The sequence below is a fragment of the Triplophysa dalaica genome, chromosome 16 (assembly GCF_015846415.1).
Source record: "Triplophysa dalaica isolate WHDGS20190420 chromosome 16, ASM1584641v1, whole genome shotgun sequence".
Classification (NCBI taxonomy): Eukaryota; Metazoa; Chordata; class Actinopteri; order Cypriniformes; family Nemacheilidae; genus Triplophysa; species Triplophysa dalaica.
Genome location: NC_079557.1, coordinates 2,870,882 through 2,886,371, shown reverse-complemented (window position 1 = coordinate 2,886,371; position 15,490 = coordinate 2,870,882). Strand labels below are relative to the sequence as shown.

General features: G+C 39.8%; 1 protein-coding gene across 4 annotated transcripts; it reads left to right on the top strand.

Annotated features, from left to right (window-relative positions):
- The first annotated feature begins 473 nt into the window (after nt 1-473).
- On the top strand, nt 474-15,384 carry loxl3a (lysyl oxidase-like 3a). 4 transcript variants are annotated; one of them, XM_056770294.1, is made up of 14 exons: nt 474-759; nt 3,006-3,094; nt 3,491-3,787; nt 3,911-4,074; nt 4,605-4,822; nt 9,668-9,860; nt 10,158-10,338; nt 10,469-10,623; nt 10,758-11,193; nt 11,277-11,520; nt 12,853-12,968; nt 14,043-14,179; nt 14,731-14,842; nt 14,970-15,384. In XM_056770294.1, the coding sequence occupies exons 3-14, from the start codon at nt 3,493-3,495 to the stop codon at nt 15,041-15,043; spliced, it is 2,325 nt and encodes a 774-aa protein (XP_056626272.1). In that variant the 5' UTR covers nt 474-759; nt 3,006-3,094; nt 3,491-3,492; the 3' UTR covers nt 15,044-15,384. The 4 variants fall into 4 exon arrangements, with proteins under 4 accessions (XP_056626272.1, XP_056626271.1, XP_056626270.1 ...); XM_056770293.1 differs by having other exon boundaries at nt 2,915-3,094; XM_056770295.1 differs by lacking the exon at nt 474-759 and having other exon boundaries at nt 2,098-3,094; nt 10,758-10,928; nt 11,034-11,193.
- The last annotated feature ends 106 nt before the right edge of the window (nt 15,385-15,490 follow it).

Sequence of the window (15,490 nt, the reverse complement as noted above, 5' to 3'; positions counted from 1 at the left end):
TATATAGAGATATTTTATGCAAATCTCATGTAAGCCATATTTCCAACGGTATGTAATTTCCTACACACATGGTTTCACGCATACATAACTACCAACAAACAAGGAAGCAGTTGGAAATTGGAGCACAGGGGTGTAAATGATAATGCTGATGCTGGCCTCTGTCTCCATAATTATATAGTAAGCTGTTTATCATGGAGACTACGACGATTTCAACCGCACAACAATGAAGCATTTTTCCTTCTCTGTCTCTTTTTGCTGAAACGTGTTCCATAATGTGATGTTTTCATGCATTTCGGTAAAATTCTTGCTACAGATGAAATTCATTACTGACCAATGCGAGTCTTGGCAGTCAGCTTGTTTTGATTTGTCAGCAGCCAGCTAGCAACCACTGAGAACACACTTGCAAACAACTTGCATTAGCAACTCCCAAACAACCAGTTGGAACACTATAACAACAGACTGACAACACACTTAAGACATTTAAAAGAGGGATTTAACGCTGTTTCATGCATTCATGTGCTGGCTTCCATTGCTTAACATGGTCAACTTGTCAAAAAACTAATTGGACGTAATGTAGTATTTCTGTGTTCGACACGCTTTTTTTTAAATGAAAAAAAAACGTTATGTAACAACTTTTCTAAGTCCTTTATTGTCCCGCCCAGTCCGTCGACACATCAACCGACGGGCGATAGGAAGACCCGCTTGCCATCAAGATTGGCTGCGCTGTGGGCCTGCAGCTGCAGCTCGAGAGAAGTTGAGGTGAGTTTGTTTGTACACAGCATTTCAGTGATGGATGTTCTATAAAAGCTGGATTTGCAGATCGTTTGAAAATGATAGATGGAGCGGTCCAAGCGCTAAAAGAAGCCTGTCATGAACCGCACGAGGTAAGTCAAACTAAGTCATATGTCTTTGTTTTGTGGACAATCGGCCCGTACGTGCATAATGTAAACAACACAAACTGATAGTGAATCAAAACAATTATGCAGGGTTACTGCGATGATGTATTGTGTGCTTGTGACTGCCACCCTCCGCGCACCCCCAGGGATGTTGTGTGTTTTCGGAAATAATCATACAGCTGTATCTCTCTTTTATAAATGTGATCAAACTAAATACTCTTCGAAGATACAAAGTTTGCAATACTACTCTATAAGTAGTTAGGTACCCAAGATTAATATGACATAGGCAGAAACTGCCCGTTCAACTGCACCTTTAAAACCCCTTAGAATCCACAGCAATGCCCGAACGACCAACAAAAATACCCTAACTATGCCCCCTCCCCCAGTACATCACAGAGCAACAAGTTAAGAAAGCACACCATAGCAACCAGATAGCAATGCCCCGAATACCCACCCAGAACATACTAGCAGAACACAAGGGAACAGCAAAACCTGATCCTAGCAAACCCATACTTACCAAAAACATACAACTACTCAGAAACCCATTAGATACCTTAGCAACCACATAGCAATGCTCTGACAACCACCCAGAACATCCTAGCAACATCATAGTAACCATCAGAACGCCATAGCAATCACACAGCAACACATTTTTGAAAGCACACAGATTTTACTGAAGCAATCATATAGCAATTCCCTGACTACCACCCAGAACATCATAGCAAACAACCAGCAACACCCATGCTGCCATGTCAACTATGTAAAATATATCAAAATAAAAGCCAATTCTAAATATTAATTGTGCCGTTTAATTGTAAATACACAAAATAAAGCTTGACTGGGAGCAGTAAGTGACAACTCCTCTCTCTGTGCTATGAGGAGAATGAATGAGGACAAGCCGACCACAGAGGTCTCGAACCCCACCGCCCATCCGTTTGCAGTTCAATTACAGTTTAGGTAGAGATGACTTTCTGTGGTGCTACACCGCTGTTTCTGTGGACTAGCTGTCAACATTTGACGTTGATATAAAGGAAAGGAAAATATCGGCATGTCTCCTCAAACTGTTTTTAAAGGTTTGATGAAGCGCGAGAGGAGGTGTTTTGAAAACCGCTGATGCAGGTCCTCGGTGTCAATCAAGTCGAGCAAAATATAAACGTCCGATTTCCGGTCAAGTGTAGCATACAAATTCTTCGTATGCAACAACTACACGAAGTTACTAAAAGTGCTATCACGATAACTTTTTGATATGATGGACTTCAGAGAACAACAAAAGTACATGTTTCGTGCCAGATTAAACTATTAAACTTGTCTGCGATTTAAATATGTTTACTGTAGAGACTCTTGTGAAGCAGGAAGACGACATACCTCAACTGACGCAGGACACGTAAGCGCCGTTACCACAGCGTTTACGTAATTTACGTTCATTTGGGCTGTACGGCAGGTTTTTCTTTCGCCCTATGTAAAAACAACGTCCTTTACATTAACCTTAATTAAAAAAAATATTCGTTTTATTACGTCCTCTTAAATGTTATAACGCAAAATGCCTTAAAAGGGTTTTTAATAGTCAAATACATAATATTATTCATCGTAATTTGAAAATGTTCGTTGGTTTTATACATTACTTATTATCACTATTAATGTACTTCATTTTTATGTGTATATTTTTCAAGAATATATTAGACAAATTGTGATTTATTTGTAAACGTCAATGTGTCCGGCCGGTGATTGTATAGACCGAGAGATGGCGCTGTTTCCTAACGTCTGGTTTGTGTAAAGTGAGCAGTTGATAAACACAGATTACTTGTACCTACCCTGAATCACGTCGATTTTATTCATGCAAGATTAACAGTCAATAAATTGCATTAAAGTAAAAGAGATCAATTGTTCTCACGCCTAGCACGTGTATTCTCAAGAAAGTAGGATTAATGCAAAACACAAGTCACACCGTGAGGTTATTTCCGCTCAATGACGCTCAGACACACAGTCCAGCCTTTAGATATCAAACTTTTGTGTGACAGAAACACGCCGAAGTCCCAGAGCAACCCCTGCATCCAGCCAGATCCAGATCTCTCTCTCTCTCTCTCTCTCTCTCTCTCTCTCTTCCTGCAGTCCAGTGGTTTCTCTGAACTTAAACTGACTGATCAGTGTGATCAGATCTACACTTCAAATCTCTGCAGAAATCTACATCCAGGATTCAGGTAAGATGTGCAAAACTCTCTTGATTAGGTCTAAGGTGGACAAGATACAATTAAGATTTTTTTATTCAAATGCATTTTATTTATTTATACATTAATTCATTGAAATGTTCATTATGCACATCTTAATACATTTTATTTTAAAGAGACCGCTCTTCTACCTAAAATTATTATTTTAAAAGTGTGAATAAATATTGAATGGACAGCTTATTGATTTAATTTTTGCAAAAGTATTACAAAAGCTATTACTGCATACAAGGATAGACTTAAATGAGGTTAAAATAACGTTTTACTCAAATAATCAATTCCTCTGGATGAATAGAGGCTGTTTGTGTTAAACCCAAGTGTGGTTTTGCCTGTTATATCAGTCATATCTGTTTTCCATCTCTCATTCTCAAGCCATGCTGAGAGGGGGATTAAGGAATATGATGGTTGCTATGGTGCTATGGGCCGTCTGGCTGCCCCCCTGTCTTGGCCAGACCACCTCGCCCTCTCAGGATGGAAAAGTCAAGGTCCGTCTGGCTGGATACCCTCGCAAGCACAATGAAGGGAGGGTGGAAGTATTTTACGACGGAGAGTGGGGAACTATCTGCGACGATGACTTCACCTTGACCAACGCTCACGTTCTGTGTCGCCATCTAGGGTTCGTGGAGGCAACTAGCTGGTCGCACAATGCCAAGTACGGACCGGGCACTGGTAAGTTAAACCAACAAATGACTCTTATTTTATCATATCGATTTGGAGATATGATTTAGGGTTTACCAGCCTTTACACGAGAGCCTCTTTGTAATATAGCTGATGTCATATGTGTTCCTGCAGGTAAAATCTGGCTGGATAATGTCATATGTGGAGGTTCAGAAAACAGCATTGAGAAATGTGTGTCCCGGGGCTGGGGGAACAGTGACTGTACTCACCAGGAGGATGCCGGCGTGGTCTGTAAGGACGAGAGGCTTCCGGGTTTCACAGACTCCAACATCATTGAGGTATACGATTTGTTATAACTGATTTAGGATAACCTTGTAGTTCACAAGGAAAACTTAGTTGACCAGCGTGTTTTTCTGCTGACGCTAGTTGACCAAAGACATCGTGTTGGGCTAGAATTCTTGAAACACCAGTGTTAAAAAAACAAAACATCTGCCGGTCGCGAGACACGTGCAGAAGAATCATTGTTCAGTTTGTAAGCTTCATCTGGAAAGCAGACAGAACACAGAGAGCTCTGGTGGCCTCTGGAGTCTGAGCTTCACAACATCCCATCTAAAAGAGTTCACTGGAATTTTGCAAATGACAGAGTTTGAGTCCAAACCATTGAGAATCTTTCCCAAAGATTGTTAGTCACTGGAAGTTGTGTTGAGATGTCAGAGATCTGATTTATAGTGCATCCTTACGACATAACACAAACACACAATCGTACAAAGAACAACAGCCGGATCTGTGTTTGAAAGAGCTGACTATTAAAACCAGGTGTATGTTTGTATTTCTGTTCTCAGCATGTGTTACTGTCTGTATGTTTTAGATGCAAGTGGACGAAAACCGACTGGAAAAGATTCGTCTGCGTCCCCTCTCAGGTATCCATTCGGGCCGTATCCCCGTAACTGAGGGACTGATAGAGGTCAAGTTTAAAGGAGGATGGGGTCACATATGCAACACTGGATGGACCATCAAAAACTCTCGGGTGATGTGTGGCATGATGGGATTCCCCTTACAGAGGACTATGGCAGGGATACCTCATAGGTAAGAAGCCACTTTTATCATTTATGACCTGACTAATTTATTTCTATAAATGATAAAGTATCATCTTTTACAATTTATATCATTTGGTTTTATAGTTTGTTATTTGATATAAAAACAATAAAAAACGTTAAAAAAAGAGTATTTGGATACCCCTGCAGTAAAGAGGTTAAGCTTAGAATTCCTCTAATTTTGCCAGCCTACGGTCTACCCTGCCAATTTCTCTTTGTCTCTCTGATCTGGAACATTTTGAACTTTTTGGGAAGTGATCGTGTATTTAGGTTTTTTGAACACTGTTTTGTAGTCAAAGCATCCAGAGATTCAGGCATATCAATGCTCATCGTTTAAAATACTTCTTGATTTCTTTATTGAATTATTTCAAAGCCACGTATATAGTTTTCATTATTGCGACTTTATATACACCGTAAAGAAATCTCAGTGTGTGTTCCGCCGCTCCAGAAGATGGAAAACTTTGCGATTTATGTCCGTCGTCCAATGAATCATTGCATATCATCATACACTTATCATGCTGTTGCCAAAAAGGCACGGCTTTCATAAGAGTGCTGTTATGAATCCTAGCTGTGCATATGAGCACTTGAATCCTGATGAAATACAACCTGTCAGAGAACAATCCATTACTGCAGACCCCTAGATATACTACACACGGTCATATGGCTGTTGTTGTCCATTTTAGACATGAAATGTTATTTTATCCCTGCCATCCATATATCAGTTTCTATGCATTGTCATAAATATGATGTGTGATTATCTCCCTTTTGCAGTCTTGGCTGACGGCCAATGTTTCACCGTGTAAGATATATTTTAGCTTTATCTGCATGTCAGTGAAAAATGTACTATACCAGAATATTGTCATACTAAGGGATGTTCATTCTTGTAGATGTGATTTGTTCTTAAAGTTAATGTAATTAGTTGTAATGTAGCGATTGTAAAGTCCATTAAAGCACATTCACACCAAGGACAACAACTAACTAAAAAACTTATTTTCGTTTTTGTTATGGAACAAGATTTTGTGTTGCTTCTCTCCTCCATCTGTGTCAGAGCTATTGTTCACATGTGAGCTCAGACACACTTTTAGATTCACAGCAGATGGTGAAATGTAAGCAGTCTGCGGCAGGACACGAGAATCATGCCAAGATCTGATCAGTCACGTGTACTCTGGAATTGTTGATCCTAAAAAACGAAGAACATTTCAACCGAACACACTCAGTCAGAAGTGAAGAGCTCAGCAAGCTTCTGATGAAAGTATCTCCTGACAGAGAGCCATTTTATCTACACGTTCTGCCACGACGATAAAGTCTGGCAGCTGACTAAACAGAAGAAATCTTCAGTGGATGAAAATCTGTCATTTATCTGTTCCACTGCTTGTATGAGGTTAGAAGATCCAACATCATTTAATGAAAGGAAAAGTGTAAAATACTTCACTTCATCTTTGTAAAGATGACATTTATATCAGCGTTTTGCTATAGCTTGGTGCTGTACATCACTGTTGAAACTGTTTACCCTGCATATTTAGAAAATGCTTGTGATCATCAAAGAAATGGAAAAAAATGCATCCCAGTATCCCAATATTTCATATGTCACAAATGTGTCATTGCAACCTTTAATTTAGCACATTTAATTTACTTTAAAATAAACTTTATTTGTATATTGGTGGCAGGGTAGTGGCCTAAGCATCCTAACTTTGGACGACTGACATCTTTGCTCTTTATGAAAATATTTTATGAATTATGCATGGATTTTGTCATGCATGATGCAGTGTTTGGAGTGAAAACTGAAGCTCAGCTTTCATAACTAGCGATTTTTAAGGTCTAACTTGGTTTATGGAGTGTCTAAAAACAAGTTTATGAACAAAGAAGTTGTGGAAACACTATTATTTCGTAATAACAGGCAGTTATTCTTACCTTACTTCTTTACTGACTCTCAAATGATTCGTTTAATCGTGAAATGAAATGATTCGTTTAAGTCTAATCCCCTCCTTTCCACTAGCCTAGTCTGATGTGATTGGTCAGATGATTTAGTCTGCTTTGATTGGTCTACCACGAATGAGGCTCGCAAGCTACAGTGTTTAAGGGAGAAGAGTGGAGTTTTCGCGGGCAGTCCTAGAAAAACGTAGGTGGGGACTACATGTAGTGACGTAAATCGCGGCGGTTCGCGAATCGGACTGGGGACGACTTGTTTGTGTGATTTTGAGTGGAGATGGTGGTCTAGTGGGTTAAACCACTGAACTGGTAAATCAAAGGTTGCTGGTTCGATCCCAGTAGCCACCACCAGTGTGTCCTTGAGCAAGACACTTTACTCCATGTTGCTCCAGGGGGATTGTCCCTGTAAGAAGTGCACTGTAAGTCGCTTTGGATAAAAGCGTCTGCCAAATGACTAAATGTAAATGTGATTCGGAGTCGACTCCCTTTTTTCCAAGCATATAACTTTGTTATTCATTCACCTTCGAATTTACAATTTGGCAGACTGCTTACTTTCAAAGACTGCAACACACTGTATGAAATTTTCATGACTTCATGTCATGTACACTTTATGGAAGCTTGACAAAAAAATACACGCAACACATGTTAATATAAAGACAGACCAGGGGAATGACTATAAAATACCACAAGAGAATTAACTAATATCCATACAGATAATAGTCAATGTGTGCTTTGTTTTCCATGCATTTTTTGTGAATTATGTTATTCACAAAATTTTCACAGACTTTGTGATTTAGGGAACCTTTGTGGATGTTGGACTGTTGGAATTTTCTATTAGTTGGGTTGGGTTGTATGGTGTGTGTCATGTCTTCATGGCTTTTTCTATGTAAAGAAAGTAATTTACTTTATGTTTTTGGAAGTTATGTTTATGGAGACAACGTTTGCATATTTGCTATTTATTTATTATTTGGTTGGTCAGTGGTTCCCACCCTTAAAAATATTTTGTAGTAGATTTCACTAGTTAAATATAGGAGATTGTTAGACTGTACACCTTACATTTTCAAGATTTAGTATAGCCTGAGGGGACTTTAAAAGCAAATATATTGTACAAATATGCTCCCTAGACATCACTTTTGGTAACTATTATGGATCATATACAGTACATACAGTATGTCATATATTAATAAGTCTGTTTTTAATTGGGTGATGCTAGATTTTATTCTGTTATCTTAATAGAAAAGGTTTCTGTAGACGCATACACATGTGAGAGGAAAGCATCTTCTCTCTTAGGAGTCTCAGTGCAGTAAAAATTACTTCATACCAGAGTTCTCATGTTTGTGTCATCGCCTGTGCGGGAGTCTGGAACATGATATAAATCAAATGAACCAACGTAAATGTCTGGCCTTTCATAAAGCAAACCCTGTGGAGAGAATTCTACATACTATAAGCTATAAGCAGAATAAACTTCCAAACTATGATTGCAGATGAGAGGTCTAATAATAAAACAGGCAAAACATTCTCACTTACATTAAAGGAGGGAGCTTGACTTTATCTGGTGACCAAAATATTATTAATATTGTTTACTGCTAACAAACACTGCTTGGGATCTTGTGTGAATCAATGTGTCTGCTTTGAAACAATGTATATTGTAAACATTATTATGATAAAGAATTAACAAAATGTACAGGTTTATTTGCTCTATAGCTGTTTTAGCCTTGGCAATGGACTGTGTGCTCTAGCCACTTATTCTCAGCAAGATGATGGAATGTAAGAAATGTTTAGACAGTGGAGTCCAAGAGTCTGAGACCACATTGAAAACCTGCAATTCAAAACTAAATTGAAATATAGAAACGATACAAAATGCTTAAGATGCTGCAATTCCAGGCTACTCATTTTGTGACAATCAAGCGTAGCATCAGTTCTGGCAGGTCATGTAAGTCTAGCTTGCATATCTAACGTTAACCCATAGGACTGCGTCCTATTTCAGTTGCCTTCTTTGCTCCTTATCAGCTGTTTAATCGTGCCGCACTCAAAACCCACCTCCATCCCCATCTCCACCATATCTGCATGAATCTGTCGTATCATTTTAATGTAATCCTGTTACGCATCATGAACTATTCTGGTTCCCCAGGTGGGTGGACATGTAATTTAATGAGAACAGTTTGATTCCGCCAACCTTAAAGGATTATTTCACTTTCAAAATAAATTTTCACTATTATTTACTCGCCCGCATGTTATCCAAGATGTTTATGTATTTGACTCTTTAGTCGAAAAGAAATTAAGGTTTTTGATGAAAACATATCTATATAGTGGACTTTAATGGACTCCAAACGGTTGAAGGTCAAACGTATGTTTTTAGTGCAGCTTCAAAGGGCTTTAAATGATACCAGATGATGAATAAGTGTCTTATCTAGTCATATCTAACGATCGGATAATAAAAAAAAAATGTGTATGCTTTATAAACAGAAATGCTCTTCTTGCTCTGTTCTGCGATTTGCGTTCATGACTTAATTTTAAATTAATAATACGTAATTACATTGAAAAGGTCACGCTAGACTTAGGCAGTGTTTACAAGCTGAACGTTCAAGTTTTTAACATAATTTTGTATTACGTGAAGTCATGAACACACATCGCAGAACAGAGCAAGGGGAAGATTTCTGTTTATAAAGCATATTTTTTTTAACTTTTTTATTTTTTATAGAAAATGACCGATCATTTCGCTAGATAAGATCTTTATTGATCGTCTGGTATCGTTTAAAGCCCTTCGAAGCTGCACTGAAACTAAAATTTTGACCTTCAACCGTTTGGAGTCCATTGAAGTCCACTATATGGAGAAAAACCCTGGAACGTTTTCGAAGCTTTAGACCCCACTGTTTATGTTTTGATTGTGTATTGTTTTTCTCTTTAGTTCTCAGAGTGTATACAGAATCCATTCTGTGTCCTGCACAGGAAATGAGGCTCATCTGTCAGCGTGCACTATGGAGTTCGGTGAGACGAACTCTAGCGCCCCCTGTCCCAGTGGTGGACCCGCTGCAGTCAGCTGTGTGCCCGGACCTCAGTTCACACAGAGGAGATCACGCAGGGTCAAGCTCAATTCAACGGTAAACCTGTCAAATCCAAAATCTAAGAAAATGTGAACTGTGAAACTTATTATATTTTATTATTATTATGATTATTATATTTCACCCAAACATTTACGCTTTCTCATAATTTACCATCATGCCATCCTAGCCATTATAATAATTAAAATTACTTCCTCTAAATACAGTATATACACCACATTTTTATAAACTTATTTGCTCACGGATCTTATCTGAAATCTTATCTAGGATTTAGTAAATATCAACGACAAAAAAAATGTGCAATGTACCTGACGGCTGTCGTTCCTCATTCTTCAGTCTACGGTGCGTCTGAAGGGCGGAGCCAAAACGGGTGAAGGCCGCGTTGAGGTCCTGAATGAGAACGAATGGGGCACGGTCTGTGATGACCACTGGAACCTCCAGTCGGCCAGCGTGGTGTGTAGAGAACTTGGCTTTGGCACAGCTAAAGAGGCCCTGACCGGAGCACGAATGGGCCAGGGTGTGTGTTCGTCCTCATCCCAGCACAGTTTTTTTGGCTTAATTGACCTGAACAGAGTAATTTAGTTCCAGACCGCATGATTCTGTGGTGTTGTGTCCCATAGCGAAGATGTTTGATCTATTGTCCACAGGCATGGGTCCCATCTACATGAATGAGGTTCAGTGTCATGGAGATGAGAAAAGCTTATGGGATTGTCCTCATAAGAGCATCACTGCTGGAGACTGCAAACACATGGAGGATGCATCCGTCGTCTGCAACATCCCCTACATGGGCTACGAGAAAACGGTCAGATACGTATGATGAGTAGGAGAAATCATTTTGGGTGGACCGTCCCTTTAAATGTAATGCAGTGGATAATTTAAAGACGTGATCCAACTTCTTCTAATGCTTTCACCTGCCTCTCATGTGACCCGTCGCAGATCCGCCTGACAGGGGGGAGAACGCGTCTGGAGGGACGGGTGGAGCTCCTGCACTCCGGGGGCAGCGGGGTGAGGGATTGGGGGCTGATCTGTGGGGATGGATGGACATCTCGGGAGGCCATGGTAGTGTGCAGACAGCTGGGGCTGGGACACGCCAGCAGCGGCCTGAGAGTAAGACGTACACATATTCCACATCAAAACACAAAGCAACACATTCTCACCATCTTATTTCTTCGAATCTCGGCTGATAATAGCAATGGCTTCTCTTCCGTTCAGGAAACGTGGTACTGGGACAGCGGTAATGTGACAGAGATGGTGCTGAGCGGTGTGAAATGCAAAGGAGATGAAATGACTTTAACCGACTGTCAACATCATTCTGCGGTCAGCTGCAAGAGAGCAGGAGCCGAGTTTTCTGCCGGCGTCATTTGCTCAGACAGTAAGTCTCATCACACCGAGTCTCTCAGCGTCCTATCAAATGATTTAAAGACTCAATGTGGTCTCATTTCCAACAATCCCTAGCGGCATCTGACCTGGTCCTGAATGCCCCATTGGTGGAGCAGACGGTTTACATAGAGGACCGCCCCCTGCACCTGCTGTACTGCGCGGCGGAGGAGAACTGTCTCACCCAATCGGCAGCCAAAGCCAATTGGCCGTACGGTCAGCGTCGCCTGCTCCGTTTCTCCTCACAGATCCACAACATCGGCAAAGCTGACTTCCGGCCGCGTCTCGGCCGACACTCGTGGGTCTGGCATGAGTGTCACAGGTAAACTTCCACTGTTGCCGGTTTTACAGGTCCTGCATGTGTGAGATGTATAAGAGCTTGACAGCATTTCATCTTTAACTGAGACTTGATCATGTCATATTGCACAGCTTGGTTTACACAGCACCAGAATGACTTTTTAAAGAACACATGTGCACACCTGGCATCTGTTCATCATTGCTTTCAAATTTTACAACACAAAGCGCATGTGCAGAGCAAGAACTTTTACCAATCTTTACTTGTGAAATAACTAAAGTGAAATAACAGATAAATTCTTCATTTTAGCCATCAAGCAGACAATCTAAATCAATTTACAAAAGTAAGGAATACAACAAAGTTATTAATCCTAAAAGGACAACTTTTATATATAATTCTCATAGACATACCTAATAGAAGGCTGAGGAAGATTTTTTAAGGGGGGGAATGAAAACTCTTTCATTGTGTACGCACACACTCAAGTCTTTTTAAACCCGTATGACTATGTTGGCAACCAAACAACACTGACCCCCATTGTATGGACACGAAACCACTGTGACATTTCTCAAAGTACCTTCTTTTGTGTATCACTAAAGAAAGAGACATAAACATGTATTGAATTACAGAAGGGTGAATAATCTTACAGAATTTTTTTTTTGGGTGATCTGTCTCTTTAAATAAAGTGCGCTGTCAAGCATAGTAAACTATCTTCTCCAGCATCATCTAATGAGTGAATGCTCCAAATAGTGTCTCTGTGTGGTATGGTATGTATACTATAAGTGTTCTAGCAGTCTTCAGGTTTGTCAGTGTTTGTCAAATACAGCTCTGATGAGATAACCCGATGTGTGCTGGACGACACAAACAAGTGAGTTTGAAGCCAGCAGCTTCAGTTAACTCCAACAATCATTCTCTTCTGGAAGGACTTTTGCACATTTTACTCTATAAATGACAGATTTGTAGGTCGCAGTATCTAGACAAGAGTTATATGTAATAAAACCAGGCTTTTAGATATCAGATGTTACATCTGGGTCCGGTTGCATAAACTGCTTTGACTAGTCTTAGAAGATAGTCATCTCATTTTTTCAAGTCAGGTCATAACTTCTTTAAATCAGTTAAATTGAAATATGAAAAGTAAGACTGATTCCTCCTAAAAAACTACTTGTCAGTGAAATGAGTTGTTAAGACAGTCTTAACTCAGCGGCTAAGTTTATACAACTGGACCATACTATAGGTTTAAAGTCAACATTCGATCAAAACTGACCTCATTAATAAAATGAATATTCATTTAGGTGTAAAATGTTTTACACGCTGACTTTAAATTTTGTACTCTTTTTTTATTTATTTAAACTTTATTTTCAGGCACTATCACAGTATGGATATCTTCACCTATTATGACCTGCTGTCTCTAAATGGGACCAAAGTGGCTGATGGACACAAGGCTAGCTTCTGTCTGGAAGACACCCAGTGCCATGAGGGTAAGACTAAGGTCAAAGGTCAGATGTGAGATGTGCATTAAAGCTGCCACAACACACGCAGTTTCTGCCAATCTCATATAAATCTTGAGTACTAGTATTGCATACTCCGTATCTTTGAACAGTATTTAGTTCGATCACATTTAGAAAAGATAGATACAGCAGTACGATTGTTTCCGGAAAAATACAACCTCCTGGGGGTGTGCGGGGTGAGGAACTAAATCACAAGCACATAACACATAATCGCATTAACTCTGCATAACTGTTTTGATTCACTATAAGTTTGTGTTGTTTACATTATGCACGTACTCACCGATTGCCAACAAAACACAGACATATGACTTAGTTTGACTTACCGCGTGCGGTTCATGACAGGCTTCTTTTAGCGCTGGGACCGCTCCATCTATCAGTTTCAAACAATCTGCAAATCCAGCGTTTTATCCACCGTTTATATAACGTCCATCACTGCAATCCCATGAACAATCAAACACACCTCAACTTCTCTCACTATTGCAAAAGTACAAGCTGCAGCTGCAGGCCCACAGCGCAGCCAGTCATGAGGGTAAGCGGGTCTTCCTATCGCACGTCGGTTGACGCTTGGGCGGCCTATTTCTATCGCCTTGCCGTGTGCTTTCCCGGGGAATTGTCCAATAAGGGACTAAGAAAAGTTGTTACTTAACGGATTATCAAGTTTGAAAAAAACTTTTCGAAATGCTGGGAGAGTCTATCGAGCGCAGAAATACCACTTCATATGCCCAACTCGTTTTTTACCAAGTTGACCATGTCAATCATGAGAAGCCAGCATTTTAACAGTGTAAATAAGTCAGAATGCATGAATCACAATTGCATGGCCCTTTTAAAACATTGCTATAGCTATACAGATGTCTTAAAGGAACAGTTCACCCAAAATATGTAATCTCATCCATCACAGTATACAAAAAAACACATTATTTTCTTTCATCTGTAAGGATGTTACGCTGAACGATCACACTGTTGATTTTTCTTTACCTTAGCACTAAATATGTCTTTTTTTGTTGATAAGGTATCGACCTAATAAAACAGATTTCCCTGTTGCAGGTGTTTCAAAACGATACGAATGTGCCAACTTTGGAGAGCAGGGCATCACAGTGGGCTGTTGGGACTTGTACAGACATGACATCGACTGCCAGTGGATCGACATCACGGATGTCAAACCGGGAAACTACATACTACAGGTGCTCAGTTTTATTAAAGTGTTGAATAACAGAAACAGTAGTTTAGCAGGATCCTTTCAAATAGAGTTAAATAGTCTTTGGGAGTGCTGTGCTAAATTACATCACCAGACTTTGGTCCCGTAGGACCCCATTGTCTGGGTTTTTCATTCAGCACAAGTCAGACAGACCTCATAAAACTGGTGAATCTCTGCCCTCTAGTGGTGATTTGACACAGTGCGCCTAGCTATGGTTTAGTCCAGGACTGCGAGAACAGTAATAGGATTTGATTTATTCTTTTACTGGAAAAGAGTTTTTGCAGATTAGGATTAACAAAGAAGAGCGTCTCAGGTCTGAACAGAAGCCTCACACTTTTCTGGTGCTTTTTGAAATGACGTTATAGTGATATTATTATTTTTAAAAAGGCACTACAAAAATAAAAGAATAGCATGAATTGACATAATTTCCTCCAAATTACTGTAATGAAATGTAATTTTTCAGTGGTGGAAGGGATTAGAAATATGCTGTCTGTTTCTTGATACAAGCAATATAATTTTTGTTTTTCTGTCACTTAGGTCGTGATAAACCCCAACTTCGTGGTAGCTGAGAGTGACTTTACCAACAACGCCATGCGGTGCAACTGCAAATACGACGGCAACCACGTCTGGTTGCATCAATGTCATCTTGGTAAATCACTTCAGATTAACAAAGAATTTATATGATTTGAAAAATTTTATCTTGGCACATAATGAAACATTCTTTTAAAACGACTGACCCGGTTTCTGGTTTGCCATTTAAACATTTGTGTTTCCAGGCGACTCATTTAGTGAGGAGGCTGAGAAACAGTTTGAGCATTACCCTGGCCAGCTCAACAACAAGATCTCATAACATCATTCTCCAAACAGCGAACCCAGAGAACTGCAACCACCACATGGATCTGAACAGAGACATTTTATTAACGTTGTATTACTGTTGATCTCATTCAGATCTGATGCAACTGTGGTCCAATCACATGATGTCATACTGAGTTTACTTTTATATGAGGTCATTGAAAAATTGCATTATGTAGTCAAGGGCTTCAGAGACACAACAGATCCGTGACTGTGTAAATATAAGTGGTTGGTTAGAGAATGGCTGTGGATGTACGCTTCCTCTTATGAAGGCTGAACTTAAGTTCAGTCCACGTGAAACATTTCATTCAGTGATATTAAAAGATGTATACACATGTATTCTTTCAGCAGAGGTTTTTATCCAAAGCAACAAAGGGGTCAAGGTCTTGCCCCAAGAGCCAAAAAAAGCATTAGGGAAATCCAAGAGATGCTTTTGTACAGATGG